This window comes from Lathyrus oleraceus, chromosome 6, assembly GCF_024323335.1.
Source record: "Lathyrus oleraceus cultivar Zhongwan6 chromosome 6, CAAS_Psat_ZW6_1.0, whole genome shotgun sequence".
Lineage (NCBI taxonomy): Eukaryota > Viridiplantae > Streptophyta > Magnoliopsida > Fabales > Fabaceae > Lathyrus > Lathyrus oleraceus.
Window position 1 is genome coordinate 10,682,021 of NC_066584.1, and position 18,904 is coordinate 10,700,924.

Consider the following 18,904-nt stretch of genomic DNA (forward strand, 5'->3'; position numbering starts at 1 on the left):
TATATATATATATTGTGTGTGTGTTTGACACTAATATTTATATATTCATCTATATTTATTTACCCGTATTCTTAATAAAAATAATTAATTAATTATAATTTTCATGTGATTTTAAATTTTTGATAATATTAAAACAAATTTAAAAATATTATTATTTAGTTAAAAAATAAATAAATATTTATATAAAAATAAATAAATATAGATGAATATATGAATATTAGTGTCAAATATATATATATATATATATATATATATATATATATATATATATATATATATATATATATATATATATATATATATATATATATATATATATATATGTATATGTTTGACACTAATATTTATATATTCATTTATATTTATTTATCCGTATTCTTAATAAAAATAATTAATTAATTATAATTTTTATGTGATTTTAAGTTTTTGATAATATTAAAACAAAATTAAAAATATTATTATTTAGTTAAAAAATAAATAAATATTTATATAAAAATATATATATAAAGATATATTTTATAAAATTGAAAAATTAAATTGTATATATAATAATAAAAATAAAAATATATAAATATATATTATACGTAATGATATTGGGGTTAAGACTTAAAACCTAATTAACATTTTTTTATCCATACCCTTCAAAGATCACGTAATGGATGCTGCTTTAGCTACACCTTAGCTATAATATTTACTCCAAATGGAACTATGAAAATATTTAATATGACAAGCTGCATTAAATGTTGACAAATAAAATGTCAGAATCAGACATCACATGCCATAGCCTATATAAATATGTAAGAAACATTATTTCATAAAATTAGTAAAAAGGATCCAAAGAGTTGATATTTTGTGGGAACCCAAATATATGGTTGCCAATTATTCACTTTTATTTTCACCCAAGAAAGAAACTCAAAATTAAACTTTTTTCCCCTCTTTTTCTTTTTTTCTTTTCCCTGCTCTTCGTAGATTGCAAAATTAAATTTTAGGAAACACTAAAATTGTGCTCCCCACCTACCTTATATTCAAAATACCGACATTATTATTTTTTCCGATCAGATTTTGTCATTTTCAGCTATCATTGACCCTGTTCTTTTTAAAAAGAATATACTACTACCTTTTAATGAAATAACTATATAGGTAAATGAATAAAAACTTTACTTTTTTTTATCACGAAATATAATGCATTAAAGGGCATTTGAATTATTGTACCAAAAGAAAAAGGAAATTTGAATTTGAATTCAAGCAAGTAGCACTTACCTCTGTTTTTTGTTTTGTTTGTGTGTGTGTGTGGATAATGCCAATTGCCATAAAAAAGTAGTAACAAATTTTAGAGTGAGAAATTTAAACACTTAAATATTGACATTATTCTAACACATACAGTACTATAAATATATCATTTATAATTGCTGATGTGTATTGAATTAATTAATTATTTTTAAAAATGAATTACTTATATTTTTAAATGTAATTAATTAGGTGTTAATATCTTTACTTAAAAAGTAATCCAACTTGGTACTTTAACACCAAAAGTTGGAAGGAATGGTCATAGGCAATCAAGTAGAACCTCCGAATCCTTAAAAGTAAAATGCATGCTTCTCATAATACGTAATCATTATCACCAAGAATTGGTTTTCAAATTAAATTAAAAGACAATGATACCCCCATGTAATTGACCTTCCAAAAGCTATACACAAAGGGTAAAATGGACCTTATAGTTATTTTATTAGAGTCAAATTCCACAATCAAGGATAATTAGCATCATTTTAGCATAAAAAGAAAACATGTCTAAAACACCCAAAGATCACGCTAGACCCAAATCCTAATATCACGTCCTCAACAATTTTTTTTGTATAGTTTCAAATTCTATTAAATCAACTTAATTAGAAATTATACAAATAGATCAGATACAGTTTCGAACCGAAATCCGATTTTTTTTTTTTTGTTAAAACATTCTAAAGTGCACCAATGATTAGTTGGGCACTATGTATAAAGACATTGTAGGAGTAAAACAACAAGACATGACCAAGTGTGAATAAATAGACCAAGATTCAGTCTCACTAACTATACTCCATCACATTCATTCATCTAAAAATATAAGCTATTCTGTTGCAATAACTCATTGTCCTCCAAAAATACATGCGTACCTTACCTTAACTTATCTCACGTCATCACATCAAATTATTTGACTCAAACGACAAAGACGCGTTAAATTAAATACTCCAAAACCATATATTATCTCATTTTATATACACAATAAATACTAATACCCGCCATATTTACTCTAACTCTTTTGTTTTTCTTTCTGTAACTCTTTCTTACTCTCTCTCTCTCTCTCTCTGTCAAATGCAAATGAAAATCCAAATGCAAATGCAAATGTGATTACGAATCGATGTTCGTTCACAATGCGTGATTTAGGGTTTCATGAACAACGTAGATCCTGGAGGCGTGCCGGTTCAACACGACGTAATGCCACCACCACTGCCACCGCCACCGCCGCCGGTGATACAAGTCCTGACTCCGTCATCTTCACTCTCGAATCTAACGTCAGTCTTTTCTCCTCTGCCTCCGCCAGCGTCGATCGCTGTTCCTTCGCTTCCGATGCTCATGACCATGACTCTTTGAACTCCGAAATCTCACTGGTAAATCACTCACTGCATTGCATTGAATCGAATCGAATCGCTCAGGTTTTAACAATAACAATTGAAATTCGTGTAATGAAGTTCAAATTCGAGTTTCTAAGTTTATAACGAAGATGAACTTGCAGCATTTGGCTGGGAACGGTGATTTTGCTCCGAGTGAAAGCTGGAGCGGTCCAGATCCGGATCCGAGTCCGAATCTGAATCCAAGTAGACAGCACCATGCAGTTGCAGATACAGTACAGAAAAAGAAACTTCACGGAGAAAAAACAAAAGGTGCGTTAAATTAACAGTCGCATTCACATTCACATGCACTTTCACTTTAATTTTTGAATCTTGTTGAAAAAATATTAAAAAAAAAACAAAGAAAAAGTGATTATGTTTGTTTATGTTACTTGCATTTCATTTCACTATCCACATCACAGTTCAAAAGGAAGACAGTGACGTTGACACTGAAGACGGTAATCAACTATCGGAATTTGATTCTGCGAGAAACTCTTTCTCTCTAGCTCTCAAAGGTAATTTAGTTACAATTACTACTTAAATTATAAATTTACCATTAGTTTAGTTAAGTTTTTTTTTTGGATTGAGTTTGTTTTTTTGTGTTTGGATTGAAGAATGTCAAGATCGTAGATCGAGATGTGAAGCTTTATTTAAGAAGCAAGATAGGCGAAGACCTGCTTCTTTAGATCTGAATAATGCCAATGCTATTGGAACTGTTTCTTCTCCTCGTTTGGGAATTGGAGCTATGAAGAAGAGTACGCTTCCGTCTCGGAAATCCGGCACCGGAACTGGCACTGGCACTTTTCCGAGTCCTGGAACTCCAAACTATCGTCACTGTCAGGGTGGTGTTGCAATGCAGAAGGGTTGGAGTTCTGAGAGAGTTCCTTCGAGTGGGGCCCGCAAGCAAGTTGGTAATGGTGCGGCTGCATTGTGTTTAAGCAATGGGAGAACGTTGCCATCTAAGTGGGAAGATGCTGAGAGGTGGATTTTGAGTCCTGTTTCGGGTGATGCAGCTGGAAGGGCTTTGGTTCCACAGCCACTGAGGAGGCCAAAGTCGAAGAGTGGTCCTCTTGGCCCACCTGGTGTTGCATATTATTCGTTGTATTCACCTGCAGGTCCTTATTTTGATGGAGGAAGTTTTATGTCAGCTTCACCTTTTTCTGCTGCCGTTAATGCTTCAGCTGATGGGTTTACAAATAGTTCCGGAGGCAATGGTGGAGTGCTTCCTGCACGAACAGATCCTTGTATGGCTCGCTCAGTTAGTGTACACGGCTGCTCTCAGATGCAGGGCCAGTCGTCAATTCCTGCCCGAGGTTGTTATGCTATACTACTATATATTATATCCCTTGTTCGGTTTTACCTTATCTAGTTCTGAGTTTTAATTTTGATGTATTCCTTAGTTAAGTTATGCTTGAGCTTGAGAAATGTCTTTGTGTGTGTATATTCAATCCTAGAGATCACTATTTCAGTTAAATAAGTTCATGTATTATATTGCTTGATCGAATTTTACCTTAACTAGTTTTGAGTTGTGATTTTGATGTAGTTTCGTTACTTAAGTTATGCTTGAGCTTGAGAAATTTCTTTGTCTGTGTGCAATCAATACTAGGGTAGGGAGATCACATATTTCAACTAAAAGAGTTCATCAACCATCTTTTCTGAATTCTTCATACTTTGTAATTCTGTTTTAACTATTGCTGCAATGTGATGTGGATGTAACTCTTGGTTTCTTAAGATGACATTCATGGTTTAGAATTTGAATATGCTGTGATAAAGAAAACAACACTGTTATTGCATTCAGTAAATCAGAGTCTTGTGTTGGAAATTGGACAGCTCATATTCTGAGCTTGTATTTTGAATCTGATTTAATGAAGTCAGAATGTGAGCTGTTGGATCTATGGTAAGCATTCTGATTTGTTGACTGCGTTATTTCTTGACTGCAGTAAATCCGGGTCTTGAAAATATTGCGCATAATGATGTTTTAACTGGTTAGATGACATATCATACTAATTTTGTGTGATTTTGAAACTATACTTTTATGCACATGATATAACATTTTTTTCCACATTGTTTCCAATTTTCTACAGAAGAAAAGTTTGATAGTTTCAAGGATGCTGGCACCAATGTATCTCCTGCTGTTTCAAGGAGGGACATGGCTACCCAGATGAGCCCAGAGGGAAGTTCATGCTCCTCTCCCAATAGGAGGACTTCTTTCTCTGCTGCCACTCCCCCTGCCCTGCCTGTCACCGAGTTGCAGAATGCCTCTCTCTCTAAAATGGATATCAGGGATGTGCAGGTAGATGAACGTGTAACCATGACAAGGTGGTCCAAGAAACACAGGGCCTTATTCATTGGTAGAGGTTCAGAGAGTGTTGACAGCTGGAAAAAGAAAGAAACAAGCACTCGATCTGCATCTTGGGAAATTTCTGAAAGCTCAAAGACTATTTCAAAGTACGTTTACTTTTGTATCGCATCAGTTTTGTTCAATTTATTTATCAGGTAAATAAAGGAGAATGATTCAGACCAACTTTAAACTGAAATTAATGTCATAAAAAGAATCTGCTAATAAGAAGTGAAGTTTTCTCTTTGAAGTGACTCCCCCCTTCTCACTCTACTCTTGACTAAATGCAATGAGCTACCTTGAAATTATAGTTTATGATGGTATCACAGTAATTGGACTTTGTAGTATTTATGGTGATCGATTCACTAAATTTTCCATGTTGTTGGCAATGACATGATTTAATTGAAATGCTAAGTGTGCAGTTGTCAGTAATATCTCTTTATTACCTTTCGAATATGACACAGATTGACCATCCTATCCAATTGAAACTAGAAAATAGAATCCTTTTGAAGAATTTGATCGGACAGTTGTATACCTTCTGAGAAAACTCATCATTTTTTTTACTATGAAATATATTTGCAAACTTTACATTGTTTTTAAAATGCCAGTACTTTTACTTGTCCAGGGCTAAAAGGGAGGAAGCAAAAATCACTGCATGGGAGAACTTGCAAAAGGCGAAAGCTGAGGCAGCAATACGGAAACTTGAGGTTAATCCCTTGTATTTTCTTTCATAGGAGAATGTCAGTACGAAATTCCTCCCAAATGTTTATTCTAAAACAAAAGTTATTGCTTGAAGTGATTTTTACGTACAACAATTTGCTAGCTAATTAGTCATCCAAGCAGTTATTGCTCTTTCATATAAATATATTATTATAATTTTCATTTTGGAATTCTCCCTTGTTTTCTTTATTTCAGGGTGCTGAATTTTTCCCTTTTTCCCTAAGTTCAATTTTGGGCTGTCTAATAGGATTGCAAATGTCTTAAATTTTTTCACTTCATCATAAAAAATCTAACATGATGTATGGATTATATTTTTTTAAAATCATTTCACAGCTACATGCATTGAGAATTATTTTCTCCCTAAATATTATGACTCAGAATAAAGGAGAATAATTACAAAAGGATTATGATCTCATTATATTTTTTACTTCAGATGAAGTTAGAAAAGAAGCGAGCATCTTCCATGGACAAGATTATGAACAAACTGAGATTCGCTCAGAAAAAGGCTCAGGAAATGAGGGGTTCAGTTCTAGACAACCAGGCTCATCAAGTTGCCAGAACTTCTCACAAGGTTATGTCATTTCGGAGAGCCAGCCAGATGGGTTCTTTGAGCGGTTGTTTCACTTGTCACGCCTTTTAAGCTTCTCCAGCATTATTTTCTGTTCAAGTGAAACTGGGTAATTTTTCTGTAATCCTTGTTCTAGTTCAGAGAGAAATTGTTTGCTATTCTATTTGAGGTTTCGAAGATCTTCAAAACAACACACTTCCATATCAATTGTCTATATAATTTTAAAATTGAGAAGTTGTTTTTGTCAATTATACCTCAGTTTTATGATATGTGTAAAGGTTTGTTATGCAAGTTATATAGGCTAAGGATTCCATTTAGTGCTCCAGTTTCCTTCTTTTACATTCCAAGCTTATCTATGAGTTATATAGGCTCAAGTTTACTAAATTACTTTTCCCTACCTACTTACCATGTAGATTTGCACTATTTACACCCTTGACTATTTTTATACATTTGGATTCAAGACTGTTACATGCCTCACCAGGTTCCAGAAATCAGAAGGATTTAAATCTGGACATGCTACAATTAAAGATGGATAGAGAGCGGCTTACTATGTTGGCATTAAATTGGTGTCACTGTAGTTTTGCAATGCATGAGGTACGAGCACTTTAGCCGGTAGAATCTAAACGCCTTGTAGCCTTGCCCTTCAGAGTTCGTATTCAATGATAAATAATATATGTATGTACCTAGGCCAAACTTTAGAAATAAGCCTCTTTTTGTATTTTTTTCCATGTCTGGTTACTTGACAGTTTCCTGTTCAATTGTAATCTATTAACATGAATGTTACCTATAGTAGAAAGAATGATGAATTAATTACAACCTATGCGATTTAGCCTTTACTTATTTAAATCACACATGCTTCAATTTGTTCTTCACACATGCTTCAATTTGTTCTTCGTTCTTAGTTTGATTTATATCTATTTCTTGTTCCCTATTGCATACTAATATTGCTTCAATGGTACACATCTTTGCATGAGTTGCTATTATACTTGCATGTGTGCATGTCATGATATCTTTAACATGATTGATCAAATGAATATTCTAATATTAGAATGGAAAAAGAGTTATGTTATTCGAAATAAACCAATACACCCAAAAAAACAATGGGACACCATATGGTGTACCAATTATGAATGTTCTAATATCAGAATGGAAAAAGTAAAACTGAAATGCATGGTTTCAGTTGCTGGTTATGAAAGCATTGACATTAGTCATCTTTGAAAAAATCTTGAAGCTCTAGATGTTCGTTGAAGGATCCCAAACGCACAGCAGTGACATAATCTGTAGGGAAATGAGCTGGTACTCCTGGGAATGTCAATCCAACGAGCCTGAACATCACCATCAACCAATTCTGTTTATACTCTCTACCTACAACAAAAGGTAGTAGGAAACCTCTAACCACCTCCCAAACTGCATTCAACATCTTGGGTATCACCCATAACAGAGAGTAATAATTCTTATTTGGCTCCTCCTCTAGAATCTGTATTTTCAATACATAAAAAATCACTCAATCAGATTATAAATATAACACAAAAAAACATAATCAATATTCACATTTCATACCTTCCCTTGGTACAAGCTGTTGAAATAGAGGCAAGGGCTAAAGTGCTTAAAGAAGAGGGATTGGTCATCATAAGGGACCCTAGGAACCAAATCATTACAGTAAACATATCTAAAACACTTGACATCATACATTTTCATCTTGCTTTTCATGAACTCCCCAAACTTCTGGTCTCCTACTCTTGGTTGCCCAAATGTATAAACACCTTCTAACTTTTCCAACAACCATTCTTCCTCATGGATTATAAGCACAGCAGTAAACAAAATAGCCAACGCTCCTCCCAAACTATGCCCTGTCAATATGAATTTTGCATCTTTATTCTCCCTCAATATTGCTCTCAGCTCCTCTCTAATTGTGTAGTAAGCATAACGATGCGTGCCTCTTTCGTCTATTTCTTTGGGCCATCCACGGTTCTTTAAAAGGCCCAATGCTTTCATGAACCCACCATGTATCTTACCCACGTTGGGTAGGTCAAACCATGAGATATCTATGTCTGTTTTCCATTGCTCAGCATCAAATGGAGTTGTGCCTCTAAATGCAACCACAATCAAGTTGGGTTCAGATTTTGTATCTTTCACTATCATTGCTTTTGTGGACTCGTGCTTTTGGTAATCTGCATGTTCATCATTCGGATTTGATGGTCAAATATGCCGCTAATTCCGTTCAAATAGTATTTCATCTTTTAAATTAGGTGGCAGTGATTAGTACTTATGGGCATACAAAGTAGTACTATTAAGCACATGCAAACCACACACATAGGTTGTAATGATCTGTAATTGCGCGAAATTGTTTGCTTAGTAAGACTAAACATGTCACATGTTCATAGATATTATACAACTGTAAAAGTCAAACATGTGTAGGACAAGGGACTAGGATTAGCTTGCAATTATTAATGTATGCATTTCTCTCTTCAAAATATTTGAAGTTATATTTGATGTTTTATAATCCTTTAGTCTCTATTCATCCATGGATTAAAAAACTTTGGTTTCTTAATTGTTTATTTTCTACATATTAATGATGTTTGATAACCATTATAATTTATAATGTTACTATGCAATTTTTCCTAGAAATTTGATATTTTTCAAGTCCAAACAACACCACCAACACTTCTAACTCATTTTTTTCATTCATTCACATACTAAGTTATTTAAGTGTCTCCTCTAATTTTCCCTTCAATATCAAAATTATGTATTCTAAACTCTTTCCACCCTTTTTCTTTTATGCCATGTTCTATTAGTCTTTGTATTGAAGTTGATTTAATTTATTTAACTAATAAAGTCTCTATAATTATATAATCCACATAATTGATAAAAAAATATATCTTACTATTATAATTTCAATTTTGTGATCATATAATAATTATGAATTATATGATGATACACTTTAATTCAATAAGAATTCATTTTATATCAATTATTCTGACTATCAATGTTTAGATATGTCGTGATATTACTTTATGTGATAATTATTATTCATTTGGTTTATATATTAACTATCGTTTTTAAATTTTACACATGCTATGTACATATCTAGAGAGAAATGCATGTACATATCATTTCCTTGTTATATAAAATACATGTATATATCTAGATAGTAAAATGTGTGTTGAATCTATTATAACGTGTGTTGAACTTGAACCTATCTAGATATCATTTCCTTGTTGTATAAAATACATGTACATATTTCCTTGTTGTATAAAATACATGTACATATCTAGATAGTAAAATGTGTGTTGAACCTATTATAATAAAGTTTTAAGAAGAAGGAACAATAATACTATCTTTAATACTATCTTTTAATTGGAAGAAACACATCTAGATCATCTAATTTAAAAATAAATCCCATAAAGTTTATGGTATTTCATCCATAGAAAAAAGAATTAAAGAAAGTTTATGGTATTTATTACCTCCGATTTTTTATTAACTAGTATTGTTTTGTGAGTTAATACATACTAATACAATCAATAGTTTTTCTTTAATTTTTAATGAAATTATTTATCTTTTTTATATAATACCCTTATTCATTATTATCTCATTATACTTTTTTTTCTTTGCAGTAAAAATTTAAATTATTGACAAAAATGCATCAAACTATATAAACAATAAAAAATATGAATATAATTTTTTAATGTATAATTATCAATAAATGAAACAAACATTAACATATTAAACAGAGGAAATAATAATTTTGTACAACAGGTCTATTTGGTTTATGGATCTATCCCACTTTATATAATTTGAATATTTATCTATATTATATTTTTGGAGCGTGTTTAGATAAAGCAATTCAATAACTTTTGGAAGAAGAAATTTAAAATAATTTGATAAGTTTTTTTAGATAAAAATATCGAAATTTTATAATGATAAAAATTTATGAATTTTTTTATCTAATTAAATTTAAAGAATTTAAAATGACATATAAAAGTAAATTTGAAATTCTTTTCCCACTCTATTTAATTTGATCCATGCAAAATTGATTATTATTATTTAAATTTTTTTTACATGTTCGTCTCCATATATTTTAAAAATTTCAAAATAATTTATAAATTTTTCAAAAATTGAAAATTGAAAATTTATAAAAATAATTCAAAAACATTTAACAATGAATAATTTTAATATTCTATTCAAACAATTAAAAAAAAAGAAGAAAGTAATTCAATTGAAGCATTTAATCTATCTAAAATTTTAAAATTTTAATTTTTTTTAATTACTTCATACAAACGCGTCATTAAAAATCTCTTATTTTTACTATAGTATCTATATAAATATATTTTAAGCTACTTATTTAATAAAATTAACATTATTTTTATATAAAACTGAATTGTACACTACTAGCATTAAGTCGTAATTAATGTATGTTATGTTATAATTGAAGAGTCTTATAAATAAATTAAAAAGTGACCAAAATTCTAGGGAAATGAATACTCTCATTTGTCAATGGTGAGAAACTCAAAAAGAAATCTAAATTTAAGGCAGTCACATCACTTAATAGAGAACTGTCAAAAACTTGAAATCAACCATGAACATGAATGCAATGATGAAAATATATTAAAAATGAAAATAACATGAATGACAGTGATAAGAAAATTATAAATTTATTCATGTGAGGTGTATATATATAAATATGATGATGATTTGACTTATAAATTTAAGAGTGTGCAGAAAAAAAACGACACATTTCCATCATAGTAGATATGAGGTGTGGTAAAACTTTGTCTTAATATTATTATTACTTTATCATATTGTTATATATAATTATTTTCTCACTATTTAAAATGAAATATGCAGTTAATTAACATGATAATATAATCTCATAAAAAATGCTAAGATATGTGCTTACCATTCCAAAAGCTGTATTGCCCTAAAAATTCCATCTGCAACCGAAAATGCATATAAGTATCTTCAAAAGTAAAATAAAATAATGCATATAATTATAAGTAATTAGAACTTACGTCCCAATGATTTGTAATCATGGTGCTAATAAATTGTTCATTCTCGTAGGCAAATTTTGATGCCATAATAGATAGTAATCCTTTATATTTTGGATCCTTTTCATGAATATTTTTGTCTAAATCAACTCTCGGGTCAAGATATCCTACGACCGTTGAGAACTCCGCAGATGATCTTTCTGGTGTTATCATTTTCCCTACAGTATAATTCAATTTTTTTTTATATAAAAAACGGCATATTTAAGAACAAAGATTCAAATAAAATTAAATAATAAAACTAAAACACTTGATAGATATAAATCTATTTATTTCGAATTGTTAAAAAATTGTGAATAAACAAATGTTAAAATTATCATGAAAAATAATCCATGAAAAGTGATCATGAAAAAAGAAATAGTAGTTAGTGATGAAAAGCCAATTAACCTCTAAGAATGTTGAAGAAGAGCCTAATGATTCCTCCATTACTTGCTATACGGTTGAGCCACAACTCCAACATGTCTCCTACTATTTTCAAGAACGGTTCCAAGGCAACAAGAACCTTTTGTGCAACAACAGAAATCAGAAGAAGCCATCTTTGTCCAAACTCTCTAATTTCAAGTCCTTCTGAGCAATCAATGAATCTTCTATTTGTTATGTTTGATGAACACAAGAGACAACATAGTTCTAAAACACTTGCTTCTTTTGGTTTCAACAAAAGATAATCTTTATACAATTGTGGTTCAGAATCCATAGCTTTAAGAAATTTCAAAGAAAATTAGAAGCAAGAAATGTGAATTTATGATGATAATGATATAGTTAGATAGTGATATATAGAGGTATACGAATCATGAAGCATAAACGTGTGACACAGTATATATATTAATACACGTTTATATATAGAAAATGGAGTTCAGATTTAGAATAATTATTTTATAACGTTGATTAAGGAAGATGCTGCAAAGGTATATTAACGGGAATAATTAATTTATGACTTGTATTTTGGTGTTTTGTTCTTTTAAGTTGATTTTCGTAAAGTTACGCAAGTAGGAGATTAAATAATTAATCAAGAATGGTAATTAGTCATAATTATCTTCTCTAGTTTTAATTTTTCAGTGGGTCTTTTTGGGTAAATATGGTTTATTGACTAGGACTTTCTACCAACCCCATAGAAATTAAAGCAAGGGACTTGGATGGTTATTAATTGTTACACAAAAAGCATGCAAAAAAAAAAAACTAGTCAATTAGTCTAGATTGATGACTTATAATTAATATATAAATTTGATATTATAAAATGACGAAAATTTATAAGGTTTACAAGATATTAAAACCAGTGTTTTTTTATAAGCAAAGAGTGTATTGAAAGGAGTAGTAACTCACACTATATTTACAATTGAGTAAACTATTACAATATATGAATTATTTTAAGTTCTCCAAACGAGTCGTACACCATTCATAGAAACTGCAACAATAAACTTTTTTAACAAAAGATAACTATAACCAAGAAACGAGTTTGATCTTAAACTCGATATCTCCGACATCTCCTTATGTCCTCTTTAAATAACACTTTTTTTTATGCCAAATGCATCAATATGTGATCATCCAAATGAGACTTTTTTGTCCATAATGCCCCTTTTTTGAATTTTTTTTTCCCACAATGTCCAATTCTGATTTTTTTTTTCTAGAATGTCATACTTTTCTTTTTGGTCTCGCCCATTCATTGGACTAGAGGATGATGCGTTGCAGTTGTTGAGTAGATTCGGCCATTGATTGACCGAGCTTATGAAGTAGAATATTTTTTTATTATTTTATTTATTTTAAATATAATTATATAATTAAATAACCTTATTAAAATTATTATTAAATAGTTTTCTAATTAATTCTATATTTAAATAATAAAAATGATTTTTTTAAAATAATAATAATATTTTTGTAAAATACTAATAATAGTTTTCTATTTTTTTTAAATATTAATAATAAAAATGATTTTTTTTTAAATATTAATAATAAATGATTTTTTTTTAAATATTAATAATAGAAATAATTTTTTTAAAAATACTTATAATACAACTATAAATATTATAAGAGACATATAATGAATTGTAATGATTAATAATTCTTTTATTGATATAATGGAAGAAATACATTTTATTTATAGTGACCGCCTGTTCCACATCTTATGCCAACTTTTTTGCGTTTTCCCTTGCCCAAGTCTTCTTGTCTTTGTCTTGCGGGAGACGGAGATGAGTCGGAAGACAGATCTTCATGTAGATCTTGTTATTGATCTTGTTGTTGACTTTGATGTTGTTGTGATGTGTTTGGAGGCATATCCATACCGTCGAGTTCTTGAATGCGAAAAGAAGGCGTATTCATTAGATGGTCATCGGTGAGTTCAAAGTTGGGTAATGAATGTGTGAGTTGTGCGTAGGTGCTGAGTTGGGTGTGTTGGATAGGAGGATAGTAGACATCATCAGGGTTGTATGTAGGAGTGGGTTGTGCGAATGTGGTGTTAAATGTTTGGGGTTGAGAATGAGGGTTTGAGTATTCAAAGTTGGGTTGAGGAATTGTAGTGTATTGTATGAGTGGGCGTAGGTTGGTTTGTTGTTGATATTGTTGGTTGTAAAAGTAGTTTGTTTGAGGGAATGGAATTTGGAGATTATGGTGTTGGGTTGAGGTGGAATAAATGGTATGTTGTTGGGTGGTCTGGGTGTGTTGGTAAGTTTGTTGAGCTGATGATGATGGTTGTGCCCCAAATGGGGATGTGTATGTGGGGGGAATGTCTTGATATGAGGGTGATGTTGTTTGTTGGATTGAAGAAGCTACACGTTGACGGGGATCAGTCAAAAATTGTGTTGGAGCAACATGCATAAAAGGAATTGATAAAAACCAATTCATGTATTCTCTACCCGGCTTAGACTCACCAATTACCGTGTTACCTTGTAATACCAAATGCCTTCTCCTTTTCCATTCTTTTAGCTCTTCTTTGTTTAAATCTTGCCAATGTTTGTCCCAAGCTTGGACCATAGTCATATTATGGTGTTCACTTAGACATCTTGGCTGAGACGGTATTTGTTGTTCAAATCCAAATTGTAGTTTGACCCGATCCGTCTGATGCATCTCAACGGTAAAGAAACATACTATATATGTCGTTGCACTCCAAACTCGACTGTCACTATAATCAGGCACTTAATATTGTATGTACGACCTCCATATAAACTGTTAAAAGAAACATAACTATTAGAATGTATACAAGAAATTTAGATAAGTTGAATATTATAATTAATCATTCTTACATCGTTTTCTTCCATGTGTTCGATTGCAACACGGTACCCCCGTAGATGACGATGAGGATTATTTCCGTAATGCATACCTCGTTTGCATCATCTTGCATATTAAAAAAATACCTTAAAGCGACGTATAATTAATTTTGAGAAATATAAATTACATTTCAATGAAAATCAGTACCTTAATGCATAAGGATGTGATGGAACCTCGTTACTAACTGGGGCTAACAAGGGTATGCGTGTGAATGCCCATACACTTAGTAATACGACACAACCTCCTATGCTCTTGACTCCTTTATGGGTTTCCTTACACATATGTCTATATAGTGTCGCCAGACAAGCAGAACCCCAACTGTATGTGTTACATTTTTCTAGGTCTCCTACTAAAGGTAACCAAGAAGAATGCAATAAATTGTGACTCTTATCTGGCATTAAAAAAGTAGCAATTAATAGTAAGATATAAACTTTTGAATGAAGAATATTTTCCGCCTCCGTCGGGTTAAGGTTATTTTTTAGTTGTGTTAATATGGCTTCTAACCAAACAATTTTGACAGAAGCCCCATTTTTATCTGAAGCTGTTGGTTCGACGCCCAAATTCTCCATGTAAACATCATTGGTTACATTTGTTGGGCCATTAACAACTTTACCATTAATTCGGAGACCGAGTAACATACTCACATCCTCTAGTGTGATAGTACATTCACCCGTTGGTAAATGAAATGTATGTGTCTCGGGTCTCCATCTCTCTAACAATGCAACAATTAGTTTAGAATCTACTTTTAAACTTGCTATCTTGGCTACATTTGCAAAACCAGCTAGTTCCAAATACGGTATTATAACCACACTTGGTTGAATGTATGCATGTGAATGGACCCGGAACCTACTGTCTTCCTGAATTTCAAATAAAAACGGTAATAAATATTTGATGTGATATTTACATATTGAATTTGTGAAATAGATTTGAAAGAGACTTACATATTCGGCAATGTTCGCTGCCGTCCCACAGTGTGATTCACCCATCCACAATAAAGACATTTTGGAATAGAAGAGAGTGAATATTTGAAGAGAGTAAATATTTGAAGAGAGTAAATATTTGTGAAATAGAAATTGAAGGAAGATTATGAGAAAGAATTGTAGAGGAAAGGTTAATTCATAGTGGTGAAAAAATATTAAATATATAGGTGAAAATTGTATAAGTTGATTGGACTAGTTAGGGAATGCATGCAAAAAATTTATGTGTTGAATTTGCAAGGAATCCCTGCAAGAACGACTCCCTTTCTGATTGGAAATTTCACTGCAAAATTGCATGCGTGCAAACTCGCCCCTTTGATGGCCGAGCTAAGCCTTGTAACGTGTTGCCTCGTCCAATGGAATGACGAGCTAAGCCATGTAACGTGTTACCTCGTCCAATGAATGGGCGAGCTTATTCTTCTAGGGTTTTGACTCATCCAATGAATGGGCGAGCTTAGTCATCTAGGGTTTTCACGTTTTCTTTCTCTTCCAATTGAAGGACGAGCTACATGTGACATTTCTTTAGGGTTTGGTTTACTAGGAATTTGTTTTGTTGACTATAAATTACATTCATATCTTCATTCATTCCCATCAAACCAAATCTCCTACATTAATATCTTTATTTATTGTCATCAAACCAAATCTTCTACATTCATATCTCATACATTCATGGCTCAAAGAAATTTAATTACGTCTATCCATTCCAACGGGTCCCTTTTCACAGATGTAAATGAGGGATTCTCATTTTGCAATACAAATTTGCATTTGTTCAAAATCCACATCAACTCCGACTTCCATCATCTAAAAGATCGTATTGAAAAAAAGTTACAAAGTTGTATTGAAGACATCATTTATCGCCATCCATTAATTAATGGAGACGATAATACCGTCTTTTACATAATAACACCCATTGAGACTGACGAAGATGTCAAGTCGATGTTTCAATGTCATATAACATTTTCTCAATTACTCACCATTGAGATATATGTTCGTCTAGTCGAAAATCTTGAAGAACAACAGACTCAAAATGAAAATCTCAATTATCCAACACAATCTATACAGTCACACCAGTACGAAATGAGTCAAGCCATTGACGAAGAACTAACTCAAAATAATGAACCTTTCATACCAAATGAAAAGGCAGGCGAGAATAGTGAGGATGATCAAGAAAAGGCTCGATTTGAAGATCTATTTGGTGTTAGCGATGACAATGGAAATGAAGACATATTCGACACACCGACCGTTGCACTAAGAGCTCAACCAATTAGTTTGTACAACCCACCTGTTCACATGCAAAATATAAGTTTGGATGATGCTGAACCAATCTCCATTTTCGGAAGTTTCATACCAACTCACAATGCTGACGAAATAGAGGAGGACATCGAGTATGAAAATAAGGAAGAGTGTGTTCTGGCGTTGCAACAATGGCATATAAAACGTAGTCTAGATTTTTCTGTGACTAAATCTGATAATGTACGTTATGTCATCAAATGTAGAAATTCAACATGCAATTTCAAATGCAAGGTTTCTTTGCGTAAGGGCAACTCAAGGTGGAGAGTTGGTAAGTCTGGTGGGCCTCATACGTGCACAACCACTTCTATGTCACAAGACCATACAAAACTCAATTCAGAAATGATTAGTAAGAGCATAATGGAGCTTGTAAATCGGGACGCTTCTCTTGAGGTGAAGGTGATCATCTCTCATGTTGCTGAAAAATACAGATATATCATATCCTACAAAAAGGCATGGATTGCAAAGTGTAAGGCAATTAAGTCGCTGTATGGAAATTGGGAGACATCTTACAACGATCTGCCGTAGTGGATACTGGTAATGAAAACATATCTACCAGGTACCATTATAGAATTGCAATCTTTACCTGTGATTTCAAATGATGGTTCACACTTAGGTGACCAAAGGATATTTTATCGTCTTTTTTGGGCGTTTCGACCATGTATACGTGGTTTCGCGTATTGTAAACCTATTGTACAGGTTGATGGAACATGGTTGTATGGAAAGTACAGAGGGACTCTATTGATGGTTGTGGCACAGGATGGGAACGGGAACATTTTGCCGATAGCGTTCGCATTGGTTGAAAGTGAGACAAAGGATGCTTGATGTTTCTTTCTTAAGAATTTAAGAATACACGTTACTCCCCAAGCAAATATGTGCCTAATATCAGACAGGAATGAATCTATAAAGAGTGAATATAACAATCCGGAAAATGGATGGCAGTATCCTCCGTCATCATACGTCTATTGCATTAGACACATTATGCAAAACTTCATGCGCGAGATTAAAGACAAGGATCTGCGTAAAATAGTTGTTAACATGGGTTATACGTTGACAGAGGCGAAATTTAACTACTATCGGGGGGAAAATCCGAAGAACAAACAAATACGCTTTATCATGGATAGACAACATCCCTCGGGAGAAGTGGGTAAGGGCATTTGACGGAGGGCAACGCTGGGGTCACATGACAACTAGTCTGGCAGAAGCAATGAACTCGGTGCTCAAAGAAACCCGAAACCTTCCAATCACTGCATTGGTCAAATCTACGTACTATCGATTATGATCACTATTTGGTAAAAAAGGCCATCAATGGACAAAAATGTTAGCCTCTGGGCAGGTTTTCACTGATAATTGCAACAAGGGGATGGCTGAGGAAGTCATGAAAGATAACACGCATAACGTCATGCAGTTTGATCGCGAGAGATTCTATTTCATGGTCCAAGAGAAGATTAATCATGATGAAGGTCGACCAACCGGTACATTCAGCATTGATCTGAGGAAACAACACTGCGATTATGGGAAATTTTAGGCATTTCACTTACCTTGCTCCCATGTAATCGCAGCATGTTCGAGCATACGCCAGGACTACTCCATTTACATTCCAGACGTCTTCAAAATTCTTAACGTCTTCAAGGTCTATAAGGAGAGCTTCCTAGGACTTCCCCATGAGGAGAATTGGCCATAATATGAAGGATTTACTCTTTGCCACGACGACTCTATGAGAAGGAGGAAGAAAGGGCCCCCAAAGAGCACCAGGATTAGAACCGAGATGGACGGCGTTGAGAAGGAAAAGAGAAGGTGTGGAATTTGCCATGAAATAAGACACATGCATAGGAAATGTCCTAATGTTGCAGGACCATTCAGATGATTATGTTGTTTTTTTAATTATCTGTCCAGATGATTATGTTGTTTTTTTAATTATTAATTACTATGCATGTACTATATATAAACCATTGTGTATTTCTAATGTCTTTTGGAAACAAACATTATGAAATACATTTGATAATCAAAGGTTTCTGGTTACAAAGTACGATCACATCAACTAAAATTCTTAGAGGTAATTAAAAAAC

General features: G+C 32.4%; 2 protein-coding genes across 4 annotated transcripts; one reads left to right on the forward strand and one right to left on the reverse strand.

Moving 5' to 3' along the window:
* Positions 1 to 2,087: 2,087 nt before the first annotated feature.
* On the forward strand, positions 2,088 to 7,114 carry LOC127091358 (uncharacterized). Of its 3 annotated transcripts, none has more exons than XM_051029980.1 (8): positions 2,088 to 2,687; positions 2,768 to 2,915; positions 3,065 to 3,157; positions 3,257 to 3,955; positions 4,727 to 5,090; positions 5,606 to 5,687; positions 6,134 to 6,377; positions 6,682 to 7,114. In XM_051029980.1, the coding sequence occupies exons 1-7, from the start codon at positions 2,406 to 2,408 to the stop codon at positions 6,338 to 6,340; spliced, it is 1,875 nt and encodes a 624-aa protein (XP_050885937.1). In that variant the 5' UTR covers positions 2,088 to 2,405; the 3' UTR covers positions 6,341 to 6,377; positions 6,682 to 7,114. The 3 variants fall into 3 exon arrangements, with proteins under 3 accessions (XP_050885937.1, XP_050885936.1, XP_050885938.1); XM_051029979.1 differs by having other exon boundaries at positions 6,750 to 7,114; XM_051029981.1 differs by having other exon boundaries at positions 2,088 to 2,642; positions 6,750 to 7,114.
* A 172-nt stretch (positions 7,115 to 7,286) lies between these two features.
* Positions 7,287 to 12,124, reverse strand: LOC127091359 (triacylglycerol lipase OBL1). The gene is made up of 5 exons (XM_051029982.1): positions 11,698 to 12,124; positions 11,278 to 11,471; positions 11,166 to 11,199; positions 7,829 to 8,439; positions 7,287 to 7,745 (listed from the first exon to the last, which is right to left on the reverse strand). Exons 1-5 carry the CDS (start codon positions 12,002 to 12,004, stop codon positions 7,473 to 7,475), a joined length of 1,419 nt encoding a protein of 472 aa, XP_050885939.1. The 5' UTR covers positions 12,005 to 12,124; the 3' UTR covers positions 7,287 to 7,472.
* Between the last annotated feature and the right edge of the window lie 6,780 nt (positions 12,125 to 18,904).

What these genes read in the sequence shown, in the direction of transcription:
- LOC127091359 (XM_051029982.1), bottom strand. Translation starts at nt 12,004, where the DNA reads ATGGATTCTGAACCACAATTGTATAAAGATTATCTTTTGTTGAAACCA. An exon ending in CTTCTTCAACATTCTTAGAG is followed by an intron (nt 11,472 to 11,697) that starts GTTAATTGGCTT and finishes ATTATACTGTAG; the next exon opens with GGAAAATGATAACACCAGAA. An exon ending in TGATTACAAATCATTGGGAC is followed by an intron (nt 11,200 to 11,277) that starts GTAAGTTCTAAT and finishes TTTCGGTTGCAG; the next exon opens with ATGGAATTTTTAGGGCAATA.
- LOC127091358 (XM_051029980.1), top strand. Translation starts at nt 2,406, where the DNA reads ATGCGTGATTTAGGGTTTCATGAACAACGTAGATCCTGGAGGCGTGCC. An exon ending in TCACGGAGAAAAAACAAAAG is followed by an intron (nt 2,916 to 3,064) that starts GTGCGTTAAATT and finishes TCCACATCACAG; the next exon opens with TTCAAAAGGAAGACAGTGAC. An exon ending in GTCGTCAATTCCTGCCCGAG is followed by an intron (nt 3,956 to 4,726) that starts GTTGTTATGCTA and finishes AATTTTCTACAG; the next exon opens with AAGAAAAGTTTGATAGTTTC.